This window comes from Pyrus communis, chromosome 13, assembly GCF_963583255.1.
Source record: "Pyrus communis chromosome 13, drPyrComm1.1, whole genome shotgun sequence".
Taxonomy (NCBI): Eukaryota; Viridiplantae; Streptophyta; class Magnoliopsida; order Rosales; family Rosaceae; genus Pyrus; species Pyrus communis.
Window position 1 is genome coordinate 20,270,319 of NC_084815.1, and position 17,000 is coordinate 20,287,318.

The 17,000-nt window shown below is 36.9% G+C and overlaps 2 protein-coding genes across 2 annotated transcripts; both read left to right on the plus strand.

The window, feature by feature from the left end:
• The first annotated feature begins 525 nt into the window (after nucleotides 1–525).
• LOC137713510 (protein LOWER TEMPERATURE 1-like) lies at nucleotides 526–3,557 on the plus strand. Its single transcript, XM_068452813.1, has 6 exons — nucleotides 526–743; nucleotides 1,627–1,672; nucleotides 1,812–1,938; nucleotides 2,191–2,261; nucleotides 2,999–3,105; nucleotides 3,307–3,557. Exons 1-6 carry the CDS (start codon nucleotides 621–623, stop codon nucleotides 3,343–3,345), a joined length of 513 nt encoding a protein of 170 aa, XP_068308914.1. The 5' UTR covers nucleotides 526–620; the 3' UTR covers nucleotides 3,346–3,557.
• A 3,329-nt stretch (nucleotides 3,558–6,886) lies between these two features.
• On the plus strand, nucleotides 6,887–10,367 carry LOC137713639 (putative calcium-transporting ATPase 13, plasma membrane-type). The gene has a single exon (XM_068452965.1). The coding sequence runs from the start codon at nucleotides 7,109–7,111 to the stop codon at nucleotides 10,181–10,183; it is 3,075 nt and encodes a 1,024-aa protein (XP_068309066.1). The 5' UTR covers nucleotides 6,887–7,108; the 3' UTR covers nucleotides 10,184–10,367.
• The last annotated feature ends 6,633 nt before the right edge of the window (nucleotides 10,368–17,000 follow it).

Genomic DNA, 17,000 nt, shown 5'->3' on the forward strand with positions numbered 1-17,000 from the left:
CAGTGATGTCATGTGAGAAGCATGCGACACTTTCGAGTGCAAAAAACATTCACCTATCGCAAAGATGTCGATTACCCCTTCTTCCCAAAACTATTTGGATGAAATTAAAAGAAAATTAAAAGCATATATAAAGTGCACAAAAGGAAAATGGTTCTCCGTAAGTCATTTTTGTTATTAATTTCTATTTTCTGAGTTGGAAACTTAAATTCCCCAAACCCCTCTTCCTCCCCCTTCCAAAAAAAATTTACTCCAAAGAAAGGAGTGATTTTGCACTTTCCCCAATACGCGGATTGAACATCATATATCATTACACTCACCGAAAAATCATATATTTTAGAGGGACATTTGAAAAGAAAAACTTTTCTTCAATAATATAATAACATGTGGTGGTTCGGACATATGGAAAAATCTTTCTAAAAAACCAAGAAATACCGCCAAATCATTACACACGTGCGGCCCTAGGGGGTCCCACTCCCCGTATCTATAGCGAAATGAAATAGTACTGGTCATCAAACTAGACTCCCACACTCACCGAACCCCATATGGTTTGACTCCCTCCGTGTCTCTCTTTTTACCCCTGTGTGAATACTTTTTACCCAAGGTGTTCTTCACGCGCCTCCATGGAGGCCTCGTCTTCTCAGCCGCCGTCCGATACGAATCCAACGGCCTCCAGCCCTTCCAAGCTCCTCCAGAACCTCCCCTCCCGCGGCCTCTTCTCCTCCACCGTCCTCTCCTCCAATCCGGTGATAAATTCCTCTTCTTTCCTTTTTATTTGTATTTTCCTTTTGGGTTGCCGATGTATTATTGGATTCATCAGTTTTTCGTTTCACATGGTTCCAATTAATCTGTGACTAAAACAAGCATTTGGGTCTTAGGATTTTACAGCTAAGAAGTAAATTGAGAGTAAAGACTTCGACTTTTTATTTATTTGTCTGTTGGGTTCAGACTGAATTGTATAATTTGCATTTGTATGTAGTCGATTGTGAATAATCTTGGTGTAATTCTGTATCTTAAGAAGTAAAAAGTATTGGGTTTTGTTTTGATTGAGTTTATGACTATTGGGTTTTCAATTTTATGTGGGAAAGTAGATTTGAATACGCCATGTTGATTTTATATGTGGAGGATTTTCCATGTTTTTTCACAGATGTTCGGTTTTGCATGTTATATAACTTGTAAGCACTCGGCAATTACTGAATTTCAAATCGTTATCTATTGCCAAGTGTACATGTGAATGCTAATTTTTTCCCAATTGCATTAAAATGTGTTGCCTTCTGCATACAATGGAGAGCATCGTAGGTGTGTTAGGTTACGGCCTAGAATGCTTCATCGGATAACAACAATGTACCAAGTTATTTGAATCAATAATTTATTGATCAAGTGCTGGAAAGAGTATAAAGTCTAAAAATTTGAAAGTTGCAGGAGGTTAGCATAGTTTTGTATCTAGGTTTGTTTTCTAATATGAGAAGCCAGTTAGATCAAGTTTGTGTTTTACGAAATCAATTTTCTGTGGTGCATTTCTTGGCGTGTTTCACTCATTTGGACCAATTATATTGTCTGCTTCCTATCTGGTTCTTCCACCACCTACTCCTCTCCTAGTTTTGCTTACATGTTGCAGAACTTTTTCAGGGCGGAGTGCGAGTTTATGTATGTACCCATGACACCTCACCCCCAGGTTTACATGTGCTTTTAAGTTTCTAAAATTCATTTATTTAGCTCTATGCTAATGCATTATTTTGCAAAATTTGTTATTTTTGTTTATCATATTCAGTTTATTCCACTTCTGACTTTACAGCTTGATCTTGTTTATCCAGATGGTCAACTGATACAGACAAACCAACAGAACATATTGATTAGATCACTTACACTTAAAAAACAGAAGGGAGATTCCAGTTCAAAGGATGCAAAAAGCGCCGGTGCAGCTGAAAGTTCTAAAAAGAGGTACGACATGGATTTTATTGATAAGATCCACCTGTTTGTTTATGTTTGAATGAACTAATTACTTTGAGGGTTTAACTTATGGTTTTTTGTATTAAATAACTGCCTTTTACCATTCATTATCTTCATATGGGCATCCCTTGGTGTAGCGTTTTTGGGTGCTCATTTCTATATTTATCATTGTATTCAGTCTCAATTTGACCATGGAAAAAGATTGTGTGCAGTCTCGTTTACCTGTTTTCGTTTATCATTTAGGCCTGCTGAAAGAGTTTTGGATAGCAAGGCTTCAGCTAAGAAAGCCACTAGTCAAACTAGTTCTCGACAAGGTAAGGTTCTTTGGCTTTTATATTGCATTAGCTATCAGTTAGACATAAGTCATCATCAAGTCTTTTGACTAAAAGAATTGTGTTGGATGAATTGGGTTCTCAGTTTTCAATGACTAGAATGTTTTTTTCATTATCGTTTATATGGGGTTTAGTAGAATGTTTTTTTTTCTTTTCATTACCCTTTATAAGGGGTTTAGTGTGGTGGTTCCTTGATATCTATCTTTTACGTTTAACTTTAATTTTTCAAATTCATAATTTTGTGATGCTGTAAAGTCGCGTCCTTGAATTGTATCACCTTTATTACTTGTCAAAGGGTACAAGTTTTCTCTCATATGTGAAATTGGTGGTCAATTGCATAATTTTACAGTCTCCTTGTGGTTTGAATTGGTTACCAACCAACAATGATTGCATGGTGCAATGAATTTCATGATGTGCAGTTTTGACTCCGAAGGTTCTGCCATCTTATTACTTCTGTGTACAATTTGAAATCATATATTAATCCAATTTCTCTTGTTTTTGCTGACATCTATGATTATAATATCGCATTCTAGAGATGTATTTATCTTTGTAACTTCCATGCATAGTGGGTGGACCCATTTAATCTTCACTAGAAGACCCAATGCTTCTTCAATTAGAGCAGCTTTTAAGTAATACATTGAACGAGTCCTGTTTTTCTGAATTTCCCATGAATCAATTGTACCCTTATAGTTATAGCTTGCAATTGCTTTAACGTGCAGAGGGATCAAGCAGTCAAGCATCATCTAGTAGGGACTTCCAAGGGTTAACTGTAGAGAGGCTCCGTGCCCTTCTGAAGGCTAAAGGTCTTTCGACAAAGGGGAAAAAGGTAAGTATGAAGACAATTTAATCTCAAATCTAAGTATTTGTTTAGAGGACCTATTTACATATTTACCGGAATGGGGGGTTTATTGTGTTGTGAACTGTTGGCACTTGAGATCCGATAAAGCGTCATTATCGTTTTTGTTGTTATTTTGGCGGAGATAAAACCTTCATCTGCTTTTATTCATCCATGAAATAATGCGTGCAGGATGAATTGATTGCACGGCTGAGAAGTTCAAGTGGTTAAGCACAGGTCAGACTGCGGGGCAGCTCCTCTGTTATCTGTATGTGTACTCTTCTAGGGGAAGGAGAGTAGTTTCATCCATTTTGATGTAAGTTAGGAATGATGTGAGATGGAATTATCGATATTTTGAATGACGACGACAAGTTCTAGAGACTCTGAACCGCATTTTGTATCGTCTTGTTTGATAAATTCTATTTCGCTCTTTTAGCATTGCATTTTTCTATTCCGCTCTTATAGTATTTTCTAGCTTTAATGGAGTTTATACCGACAAATCTGGCTATAATGCTCAATCTACTGCAAACGAGGAACTTGGTTTATCGGCAACTTCACCAACTGCTGTGTTCTCTTCATCTGCAGGAGAATGCAATTGCAAATCTCATGATACATGCATACCTCTCAAACCTGATGTGTCGTTGTTACCCATCTCATTTCCCATGATCAACTAATCCAAATCCTGCAGTACAAGCAATGCAAACATTGTGAATCCCATGATCAATTAAATTGTTGTTTATTCAAGGGTCTAGGCTATATTAACCTAGCTATTTAAGTCTTTTTAGCAACCAAATTTGTACATGCGCCGTGCAGACAAACAAGAGGCGTTTAAATGGATGTTGCTCAAATTCCGGATGAGACGCTCATGCGTGGCTTTGTGTTGTGCAATCTAGTGACACAACACTAATACTATATTAGAATCAACTATGTTATGTGCTTGTGCCATTTTCTTTTCCACGTTTTAGACTCTGGATTTCGAATACGTCCAATCACAACAAACTACATATGTTTCACAAATGTGATGGTGGACGGAATTTAGTATACCTAAGTTTACAGCTCGTCTTGTGCTCACATTGTACTTGTGCCGGTCCGCTAGCACTACTTTTCCGGAATGAACATTGGGACATGTAAAGAACTCTTGGAAAACATTCTATCAACTACAAATTATGTCCACTATTGGGTTGGATGTGAACATCCAGATTATGAGATTAGGGGGAAATGATTACAAGGGAAGGACATTTGGTTCTGACGGACTGGCACGGGCCACAAGTAAAGTGCTGATTGGCCGAACTTAGGGTTTTGCATAGGGTGCTGATGCAAATATTCTCTCTTTCCGCCATGGGAATGGGTGCGTGGGTCTTTTCTTTCAAGGTTTCTTTCTTTGGATTAAATTTCACACTTTTTATATTATTGTATTTGTTTTTCTCTGCCGTCTGTATGCACCTCAAAACATTAGTGCAAGGATTTTTTATTAGTATTGCAAAGACATAAAACTTGATTCTTGGTGCAAATAAAGATTGCTCAATCTTAACCACGAACTAGCGGGTGGCATGTCTTGCACATTTTTTATTCGAAATAGCTCCTATTTGTTTATTAACATAGCAGCAAAACACCCAGCCCTATGTCACTTCAAAATTTCTTAAAAAGTACATGAAAATGCTCGATTTAAAAAATGACTGAACTGGAGCTTGCATAACATTCTCTTGGCAAATTCAAGTCTATAGAATGATCTCTTGGATCCCAAGTCCATGGATGGGTTGTGGTAGCATAAAGAAAAAAAACAGCCATGGAAATGCTAGTCCTATACAGCATGCAATTATAGAGGGGCAGATGACGCCTCTTTGAAAAGAAAAAAACATTCAATTAGAGATGTTAGTTTATAAAGGGAACGAGTGTAAAGATAATTTTATATTTTGAATTGGGTTTGAGATGGTAGTTTAGGTAATAAATTTGGGTTTAAAGATATATTAATTCTTTAATAAAAAACAATATGGGTGAAGAGAATAAGTTAAGTGTAGAAAAAGGTTAGATAAGTTCAAATAAAATTTCTCATATTATAGTCGTGTTGTACAGCACTAACATATGGAAAATTGATAGTTGTGCATGAATTTGAAGTGAGTCAACATTTTGAATCTCTGTCGACGAAAACCCATTGACCACTCCAATTGGAATTTGGATGCCGTGGGGTTGGGATGGGAACAAAACGCACTCAAGGCTCATGTAATTCCGTTCACTGGCAGAAAGGACCTAGACGTATCTGACTTGAGAAAATGAAATTAGTATTACACTTATTTCTATTGCCTTGCAATCCTTCTCACACTTTAAACAAATTCAATTAGTATCTTTTCTTTCATCCAACAATTTGATCCCAAAATTTAAGAATATTACATTAAATGGTCATTTATCACAAATCAATAACCTTTTAAATTAAAATCATCATTCGCTTTTAGTTATAAAAAAAAAAATTCGTCATTCACTTGTGCACTAATATAGCTATTCCCCCTCTTTTTCTTGAATTTCATATATTTAGCCATTTCAAATCCCAAATTTATTGAACGAAGAACAATAAGTTTTGTAAAACCCTGTTATTCTCTATACACTTTTGTTTCTACTCTACCCTACCTCATACTTGAGTTTTAGGGCTTACAATTTTTTTAGTAATTCTTTCTCTAGTTTAATAATTTTTTCAATAATATGGATAACATGATGGAACGGTTTTGAAATATGAAAACTCGTCGAGAATGATTATGGTTGCTGTATATAAATAGATAAAGTTATCTACACATATGTAAATATTTGGATATATATTATGATGTTTTGTTTAGTGATTTTATAAATAGTATACGTTTTTTATTTCTTCTTCTATTACCCTTGCCAGTACAACTAATCAAACTAACTACAATAATCAAAATAGATGATTAAAAAAAAACTTATATCAAATAGTCAAAGAGTTTAATCTGAAAATTTTTTATTTTTATAATTTTCCCTAAAATACGTTAAGAAAGTCTTCTTTTTTTTTTTTTTTTTTTTTTTTTTGTTGAAAAAAGTTTGGAGGGAAGAGAGGCTACACCATCACAGACCAGAACATAACACAAGCCTCTTTGACTTACAGATGAAGTATTAAGCTTTTTTTCTTTTTTTTTACAGACTTACAGATGAAGTATTAAGCTTTTTTTCTTTTTTTACAGATTGCCCATTAAGAACACTTGTCGAAAAAAAAATGTCTTTTCTTTTAAGAAAGAGCTTTTTTTACCTATGACGAATACGTTCCATCCTTTCCTTAATTCCAATTATAACACGTCCATGATGTAGAATCATTTATCCCACCTATGACGAATAATAATGAAGAAGTTGCATGCGAAATAGTTTAGAAAAAGAAGCACACGTATTCATTATTCGTAATGTCCAAAGCACCTTCCAGGATATAACATTGTTCTCATCTTGCCCAAAAACACAGGCGTCAGCATCAGATCAGATCAGTTTGTACGCTCAAGATATTCATTATGTTGTCTTCAAAACCGACCTTAGTTCCATTATACCATGGCGGTCCGTCTTCCTTTTTATACTTATTTGGTTTCCGAAAGCTACTGCCATGATGTTTGTCATTGGCTGTGAATTCTTGGGAAAGAAGTAATACTTACGTGGGAAACTTTATGCCGTCGGTGACACGCACGTCTCCACTGAACTTCTCTTCCTCTCTAAGTTAACTAACTGGCTATAAGCATCACGCGAACTTATGAGGAGGAACAATTGCTTCCATTTATTTGTTTGCCATTTGAGATAGATTTCGTTCATCTCCAAAGCTTTTTCTCTACCTCTGTTGGGAATCCGTGATAGTATTCCGGTCGATAGTTGTTTAAATTACGCGAGATTAGCTACTGAGTAATCGTTACGTGCTTAATATTTGGCCACCGCAGTCTTTTCATCTATCTCTGCGGTTGCCGCCTTGAATTTCATTACGATTTCTAAACTTGGAAGCACTTTTCAGTTTAGCATGTCTACCATACTGCATGCAAAGTTGGCTTGCATTGGAATCGATGTTCCAAAAAGCACTCTTACCAAACACCAAAGAAAATGGCGTTCTGCTTTTGCCACAATCTACTGCTCCAGAGCGTTCAACCTTTCACCGCCAAAATACAAAAACACCAAAATATCTCGATCTCGCTCTTACGAGGCCATTACTGTCAAGTCATCAGATAGCTTATTCCAAATTGAACAAACTACCCTCACTAACCTTGTCAAGGAGAAAAACCTCAAGCAGCTCCAGGAGCTGGGAGGGGTTGAAGAAATTGCGTCAGCACTCACAACCGACGCAGAGCACGGAATCCATGGTGGCGATGATCCTGAAGATGACATTGCAAAAAGACTCGAAGCATTCGGCTCTAACACGTACAAGAAGCCACAAACAAAAGGGTTCTTCCACTTTGTGTGGGAGGCCTTCAAAGACCTCACAATTCTCATCCTCCTAGGCTGCGCCGCTCTTTCTCTCGGCTTGGGAATCAAAGTACACGGCCCAAAAGAAGGATGGATCGATGGCGGAAGCATATTTCTTGCAATCACTCTGGTAATTTCTGTTTCTGCTGTGAGTAATTTTAGACAGAACAGACAGTTTGATAAGTTGTCTAAAGTCAGCGACAATGTTCAAATCGAAGTCGTGAGAGGCGGCAGGCGCCAGCAGATTTCGATATTCGAAATTGTAGTTGGTGATGTCATTTGTTTAAAGATAGGAGACCAAGTTCCGGCCGATGGATTGTTTCTAGATGGCCATTCGTTACAAGTAGACGAATCAAGCATGACAGGGGAGAGTGATCATGTCGAAATTAGTCACCACCAGAATCCTTTCTTGTTTTCCGGCACAAAAGTGGCTGATGGCTATGCTCGAATGCTTGTCACCTCTGTTGGAATGAACACGACATGGGGCGAAATGATGAGCCAAATCATCCGCGACAATGGTGAAGAGACACCTCTGCAAGCTCGGCTCAACAAGCTAACGTCATCGATTGGTAAAGTCGGTTTGGTAGTTGCTTTTTTAGTCCTGATTGTCTTGATGGTTAGGTACTTCACTGGAAATACAGAGGACGAGAATGGAAACCAGGAGTATAATGGCAGCAAGACTAAAGTTGACGACATATTAAACGCAGTCGTAGGGATTGTAGCAGCTGCGGTTACAATTGTTGTGGTGGCAATTCCGGAAGGCCTACCTCTGGCTGTGACTCTAACGCTTGCGTATTCGATGAAGAGAATGATGGCAGATAAGGCGATGGTGAGGAAGCTCTCTGCTTGTGAGACGATGGGGTCTGCTACCGTCATTTGTACCGACAAAACAGGCACTCTCACCATGAATGTAATGAAGGTGACCAAATTTTGGCTTGGTGAGGAACCTGTGGAAGAAGAGGCGTATTCATCTATATCTCCTTTTGTTCGTAACTTGATTTATGAAGGGGTTGCTCTGAACACAACCGGGAGTGTGTTTAGGCCCAATTCGGGTTCGGAAATTGAAATCTCTGGGAGTCCTACTGAGAAGGCGATTCTTTCGTGGGCAGTGCGTGGAGCGAAGATGGATATGAAGAAAGTGATGAAGAGTTGTAGCATTCTCTATGTCGAGGCCTTCAATTCGCAGAAGAAACGAAGCGGGGTTTTGATGAAGCGGAAGGTCGACGATTCTGTGCAAGCACATTGGAAAGGAGCTGCAGAGATGGTATTAGCAATGTGCACAAGTTACTACAATGCATCTGGAGTTGTTAAAGATATCAATGAAGACGCAAAATTGAAATTCGACCAGATTATTCAAGGTATGGCCGCGAGCAGCCTCAGATGCATTGCTTTTGCACATAAAGAAGTTGAGGTAAAAGAGCAAGTGGATGATCAAGAACATAAAAATTTGCTAAAAGAAGATGGATTAACATTATTAGGCTTTGTTGGGTTAAAAGATCCATGCCGCCCAGGGGTGAAGAAGGCTGTTGAAAACTGTCAACATGCAGGAGTGAATGTTAAAATGATCACAGGCGACAATGTGTTCACTGCTAAAGCAATAGCCACAGAATGCGGGATCCTCAAGCCCGATCAGGACATGTTCTTCAGTGGCGCGGTCATAGAAGGCGTGCAATTTCGCAACTACACACCAGAAGAAAGAATGGAAAAGGTGGACAAAATCTGTGTGATGGCAAGGTCCTCCCCATTTGACAAGCTTCTCATGGTGCAATGCTTGAAACAACTAGGCCATGTGGTGGCAGTGACGGGGGATGGCACGAATGATGCGCCTGCATTGAAAGAAGCTGACATTGGACTTTCCATGGGTATTCAAGGCACAGAAGTTGCAAAAGAGAGCTCAGATATCGTGATCATGGACGACAACTTTTCTTCGGTGGCCACGGTTTTAAGGTGGGGAAGATGTGTTTACGAAAACATCCAGAAATTCATCCAATTTCAACTCACTGTCAATGTCGCAGCGCTGGTGATCAACTTTGTAGCAGCAATTTCCGCTGGTGAAGTCCCGTTAACAGCTGTTCAATTACTGTGGGTGAATTTGATCATGGACACACTAGGTGCTCTGGCTCTCGCCACAGAGAAGCCAACAAAAGAGCTCATGAACAAAAAGCCGGTCGGGAGGACAGAGCCTCTGATCACCAATATAATGTGGAGGAACCTCCTGCCTCAAGCACTCTACCAGATTACAATCCTCCTGACATTGCAGTTCAAAGGAAAATCGATCTTCAGTGTGGAGGACAAGGTGAAGGACACACTGATCTTCAACACATTTGTGCTGTGCCAGGTGTTCAATGAGTTCAATGCAAGAAAGCTTGAGAAGAAGAATGTGTTCAGAGGAATCCACACCAACAAGTTGTTTTTGGGAATTATTGCTGTCACAATTTTGCTGCAGGTGGTGATGGTGGAGTTTTTGAAGAAGTTTTCAGATACAGAAAGGTTGAATTGGGGGCAATGGGGTGCTTGTGTTGGTATTGCAGCAGTCTCTTGGCCAATTGGTTGGGTTGTCAAGTCGATTCCTGTTCCTGAGAAACCTATTTTCAGCTATCTCAAGTGGAAGAAGTCCAAGAAGAACTCTATTTGAAGTGGTTTTCATTTTGAAGGATTGAAGTCCCAATTCAAAAGCGACACTGCTCGTTCATGTAAGTCATAGTTTGACATAATTTTTTGTTTAAAAGTTTTTAAATACTTTTATTATTCTATGGTAATGTAATTTATACTTTGTTTTACAACATATATTTGTAGGATGCAAGTATGTTCAGCATAGATTTCGTGATAATATAATTAAAACTAGGTTCCAATGATGCAATGTCATTTCTGACTGAAAACTTAGTGACAATCCGGTCACTGTTGTCTGTTCTTTAGAAGGTGTGCGCCTAGTGAGAAAGAAAATTCATTACACGATTTCATGTCAATTATGCACGCTCATTTTATAAAAGTTCTACAACAAAACAAAAATAAAAAAATAAAAAATAAAACTCATAAGAGCAACTGTAAGTGTCATTTAAAGTTTGGATAATACTCGCATTTCTCCTTCCCGAATGAGTTTTTTATTCCACATGCAAATAACATATTTTTATATCAGAACCGTTCAATTACTTAGTCTTTATTTGAAGATTAACCATACAAAAAATCATTCAACTAAGAGATTGCTTAGTCATCCATATATATTGAATAAATTAACGATTTATGTACTAAATAACATATTCATGATGAACTGTCCATTTATTTTATACATTTAAATGGCTGAACAAGCTCCTATTCAAATGATTTGTTGTAAGAATGTTCTTCAAATGAAGATTAAGAAATGGAACAATTCTAATTATAAATTTTTACGGTAAATAATATTATTTAAAAGTGAGAAATAAGCTCATTCCTCAAGAAGGAGTTATACAAACATTATCCAAAGTTTATACTTTACTGTTGCGGAGGATTGTTCGAATAATGTTGACTTAGGGGTGTAGTCAATTTGAATTTTAGAGGATTTTAATGTACTTTTTTAGGTGATCGATTTCAAAGAATATTAATAGATTCCACAATTACATATGGATTTTGATAGATTTTTATGGAATTGTATTACAGATTTCTATGGATTTATATGAATTCTTCATTTGATTTCCTAAGATTTTTAGATTTTTTTTTTTTTTTTTTTTGGTACTTTTGTTAAACCTTTTACATGTTTATAATAAGTATGGATCCATAGCTTTCCATCCATCATACCTAGGGTCCCAAATCCTCTGCCGAGTTGTGCGCACTCCATCTTCATGTCAAATACAAGAATCCGTGATCCGCATTTGGCTTGGGAAGTTTTGACCACTTCCTTGTAATAGGATTACAAATGTAGTAAAAGCCTTTTAGCCATCACGACCCTGGCAGCAAGGTACCGTTTGGTACGTGGGACAGGACGGAACAGAGTGAGACAAGGCGTTCCGTCCCATGTTTGGTGCGCCTAAAACGGGTGGAACGAGCTGTTCCACGGGACGAGTTTTGGGTGAATTTTCGTTCCACCTCACCCCCTCTGGAAAGACTTGTTCCACATCTGTGGAACACAAAATTATAACCTCTCTGTCTCCCTCTTCTTCCTCCTTGTTTCCATCCGAAGGCATCTTTGCTCCCGCTCCGTTCCGTTCCGTCCCATCTCGTCCCGTCCCATCCCGTCCCGTCTGCATACCAAACGATACCAAAGGAATCCATTCGAAGAAGCTCGTATGTCAACTGGCTCGGGCAAGAACTTCAGAGATGGGTCTGGAACACCACATGCATTCGGATTGAGAGAGATGAATGAACGAGGGCCTGCATTGGATTGAGAAAAGAAGCCCGAGATGCCATGAAAACTATTTCACTGCTTGTGGGCAAGGAAAGGAGTTTTGATATCGAGCTTTCAGTTCCCACAAACTCGAGTGAACCTGAGAAGCATGGTTCCTAATGATGTTTTTGTCACAACAGCTCCATGGAGGTTTTGAATGCCTCTTCAGTTCGACTCTAGCCTTCGCGATTGGATTTTGAAATCACAAGGTGGAGGGTTGGATTCTTGATGGCATGTGGTATTTATACCACCCACCCTCAAATCCATTAAAATCCCTCACTAAAATCCTAGCAAATCCTTAACAATCTCACTACACCTAACATGTGTGGACATTTTTAAAATTTTAATTGACTACTTTCGGATTTAGATGTTTTTTTTTTTAATCCTTTAAAATCCTATTTTGACTACGTCATGATTTCAAAGTCTTATAAAATCTTCTTTTAAAATTCTAATTGAATACACATTGATTTTAAAGCTTATTGAACTCCTATGAAATCATAGTTTGACTACAACCCACTTAGTTTATACAATCCTTTTGGAGCTTTTCAAAAGTAGAGCAAAGCTTTACTTTTTTTGAGAAAAAAATTACGTCCAAAGAAATCATGGACTTCCTCCTTATTTTACATTTTTTAGAGATTTTTTTTGTAAATATGGAATTATCTAAGTACACCAAATTCCTTTTGAAGCTTTTTATTTAAGAAAAACTAATGAAAAGAGTTTGAAAACTTTGAGTTTTAATGATAAGGACAAAATAAAGGGTAAAATGAATAGTACTAGGATTGACTTTTTAAAGTAAAAATGTGGTTTTTCGTTAAAGTGAACAGTACCGTGGGCTTTTCGTTAAAACTCTCTTTTATTTAATCCAAAAAAAAAATAAGAGACATTTCAATAACTTATTAGCAGTTCTTTCAAAAAAAAAAAAAAAACTTATTAGAATGTTTAGCTGAATGTAGTTCTAACAATTGAGGTAGTTTTTACACTAGGGGAGAGATGTTCGGCTAAGCCACACAATAAGCAACTTAATTTGGCATCGAATTCGTTTAAACTTCTATATGTCTTAATGCTTAGTTTCTATTAAAATGTTTAGACAAGTAATTTGATGCAATTTATGTTGGAATATCACCCTGAAATTGAGTAGAGTTTTTTGTGATTGATAATTATAATTTCACTTAAAGTGAACATCACACTCTTAAGGGTTGTAGGGTTTTTCAAAAGTTTTTCACAAAACTTAATGAACCTTGCATGTTTATATTTGATCTGAAAACACAGATGGATTGCATGTTGAATATCACGAGGAGAATATACATTAGGAAAACCTAACATTCAAAGCATATATGTGATAATTCATAAATAATTGGTAGAACCACATAGGATTGTTAATAGTGGGAGCTAAACTCTTGTGCCTTTTACTTTTGATTTTGCCAAAACGTTTGTTTTTATTGTTGCTGATTTCATTCTTGTTAATTTAGTTAATTTTACGTAAATTACAAAAACCTATCTTAATTATCAGTCGCATAACAATCCCATACCGCTTTGATGTAAGTTAGGAATGATGTGAGATGGAATTATCGACATTTTGAATGACGACGACAAGTTCTAGAGACTGTGAACCGCATTTTGTATCATATTGTTCGAAAAATTCTATTTTGCTCTTTTAGCATTGCATTTTTCTATTCCGCTCTTATAGTAGTTTCTAGCTTTAATGGAGTTTATACCGACAAATCTGGCTATAATGCTCAAGCTACTGCAAATGAGGAACTTGGATTATGAAAAAGACAGTAACATTCACACACTTCTCTCTACCTTTCATACACCTTACAGTGCTATTCACACATTCCTGTTTACTTTTCATACATCTTTTGTTAATTTTTGTTCTTTGATTCTGTTCAATTCATTCGATCAATGGCCGGAAATTAAAAAAGATATAAAAGGTAAAAAAAGATGTGGATAACGCCATCCTAGAAAAATTCATTGGAACATTAGTGCATTGAATGTGCTGGGTAGTTTAGTGGGTGCAAATAGAAGCACTCGAAAAAAAATAAAAGAAGGAAACCGCGGTCTGTCTCAGAGCCCATAACCCAAACTGATTGAGGAGCCTGGAATGTGCTCCTGAAGAGAGGTCCAAGGGAAACTATCTCCAACCTAAAGTCCCATGGGAATATCCTCTGTATATATGCAGTTGCTATTCACATGTAGGGAGTAGGATTCTCTCCCCTTCTAATTTCTTTCTTCTTTCATCCCCTCCTATTTAAACGGCTGCGATTACGACATGTCTACATCTTGTTTTGAATATTTTATATAAAGAATAAGACAAAAAGAAGAGTGTGAGAGGAGGAGATGGAAGGTGTTTGTATCATCCTTGACCAATCCCGAAACTACTAAGCATTAGTCAACAACATACCGTCAATGACCCACAAGACTTTTCCTCCAACCAGGAAGTCAATCACAACACGACACATGTCGGTATCAGAAGCCAATCACAGCGCGACATGTGTCGATATCAGAGGTCAATCACAACACGACACGTGTCACTGTCAGAACAAAGCTAGAAACTCTCTTCTATAAAAAGGGATCATTATCCCACAATAATCTCTAATGTCATTTGTACAAAACTATTCACTAGAACTCACTAAAAGAGAGCTTGAACCTATGTATTTGTGTAAACCCTTCACAACTAATGAGAACTCCTCTACTCCGTAGACGTAGCCAATCTGGGTGAACCACGTACATCTTGTGTTGTTTGCTTCATTTTCTCTATTCATTTACATACTTATTCACACTAATGACCAGAGCAACCTAGCGAAGGTCACAAACTTGACACTTTCTATTGTACCAAAGTCCTCGCCGATTTTGTGCATCAACAGAAGGGAATGGTAATAGGAGGAGAGAGAATCCTACTCTCACGTTTAGACCTCTTTCAACATTAAGAAGAGAAGTACTATAAGACAGTATGTTGAAAGTGTTTCTACAATACACATGTATGGGATGCATCAATGTTTGAACAACATTGAAATTGTCAAAATCAAGCCATCCAATGCACGAATGCATTGTAGAGTTTTCCGTTAGTTGATACAATTCCAAACACTTCATTGACATCAGCTTTTTATTCTTGTAGACTAAACTTATGAACATTACAGTAGATTGAACTGGTGGATAATCTTCTCTTCATCCCAATTTATATCAGGCTTGAGCCCTTTCCCCTATCCATAGCCTAACATAGTAAAAATATCGTTTGTAATAAAAAAAATTGTGAATAAGAAAAACTATACTTGATATTTGCTTATCAAAAGGATTTGAATCTTGAGCTTCAAAATTCTATTACTCCCAACTTGTGGTCACTTAGCATATACCAAAATGACAGATTCAACTAAAATTCTTCTCTAAGACCTACCAAAAATGGAAACCCTAGAAACTAAAAATAACTGAGTTTCACTTTGGACAGTCTTACAGACAGAATAGGGCTGGAAATATTAGGTAAGATTGCTTGATTATGGCAACTTTTACACCGGATAAACAATGTGAATTTTGATAAAAGAAGAAGACATGAGTAATCTAATACTTCTGTAAGAAATGCCATTCATAACGCTTCAGTCTACGTAAGTTCTTCTTATAAATAATTAAAAACCCACATGCATGATTGCCGCAACCGTTTTCTAGCCCGGACGTTGCACGTTTTGGATTTTATTTTGTACTTTTATTTCCGATAAGAGTATCTAACTTATTTGAAGCTTCAAGTTATAAAACTGGTTTGGATGCTTACAACAAGGCCTACTTTTTTTAAGGCCTGTCCTAATTGTGGGAACCGCAGGGCGGCGTATTGATGTTGAGGGTAAATGTTTGGATGGTGTAACTTGAGTGATTAGTCACTTCTTGGAAGGAAAAGCATAACGCTGTGATTGGATTTGAGAGCTGAGGGTGACAACAGGTGCCGATATATCTATAGGGAGAAAAGGAACACCTTCTAAGCTAGCTTCCCACCAAACAAAATTGAGAGCTTTTGGTCCACGTGCTAAGCATATTTCACATTATTTTTGTGCCATGAGATAGGGAATCATTTTTGTACGGAGAAAATTGTAGTAATGATTTTTTAGTTTTAATTTAATTGAAGTAATGATCTTTTAATTGAAAATTCATGATCGTTGATTTCTTAATTCATCAAAACGTGCATCTATGATCTTTTTCATCAACTCTATCAGACTTCTGTTAATATGTCATGTCAAAAGGGCCATTACTCTAATTAGGTTAAAGTTGGGGGATCATTTCTACAATTTCCTCATACGTGTAAGGGGATTCACATGCAAAATTCAGGGGAAAAATTGGTTTGGTTTTAGTTTGGTTTAAGTCTGAAAGCAATTGAAAAGTAGGTGAGTTTCAAATTACACTAAGTAATCCAATACTTAAAAAATGCAAGAATTAGATTGATTAAGAAATGTATTTGATTTGCATATGGCGCTTTATCGCAATTGCAGAAGGCAAGCATGCCTAGCACGCATTCGATCTCGACCACCCTAACAACTAACAATTAACACTCAAACATGACTTTCCAAATTCAAACTAAGTAAACATAACAACTCATCGTTTGAAATCCTAATACATTTATAAATAAACAATAACAACATTCCTTCTAATCTACATTTTTAAATTTAATTAGTGATAGTAACAAAAGAAAACATTCTATTTTTATTTGATCATCTTTTTCTTTTTCCGACTTAAATAAGTTGTTTTTAAAAGCAACAAAAACACTTGACGCAAACTCCAAAATACTTTAACCAATTCACAACGACAAGGAAATACAATTGAATATGAACTCATTATTTATTCAGGTTCAAGATTTGCATTACATACTTTTCCATGGAAGATGTTCTTCTCCAACTGCAAGTCTGCAAGTGATAGTTCCACTTGGGGAAATAAAAAAGCATGCTCATTAGTAACACTTTTCACGTGGGTTTTTTGTTTAATATTTCGGCACAGAATAAAGCCATGTTTAGTTTCATTTTTTAATTGATATTGTATACATCCAAGTCCAAAGAAAACGAAAAACTGCATGCGCCTCCATTTAGGGTTTGATGGAAAATTCCAAAGCTGCTAACCCTAA

Excerpts from the sequence above, each read along its gene's own strand:
- LOC137713510 (XM_068452813.1), top strand. The coding sequence starts at position 621 with ATGGAGGCCTCGTCTTCTCAGCCGCCGTCCGATACGAATCCAACGGCC. Across the intron at positions 1,939-2,190 it reads GCTGAAAGTTCTAAAAAGAG|GCCTGCTGAAAGAGTTTTGG; the intron begins GTACGACATGGA and ends TTTATCATTTAG. Across the intron at positions 3,106-3,306 it reads TTTCGACAAAGGGGAAAAAG|GATGAATTGATTGCACGGCT; the intron begins GTAAGTATGAAG and ends TAATGCGTGCAG.
- LOC137713639 (XM_068452965.1), top strand. The coding sequence starts at position 7,109 with ATGTCTACCATACTGCATGCAAAGTTGGCTTGCATTGGAATCGATGTT.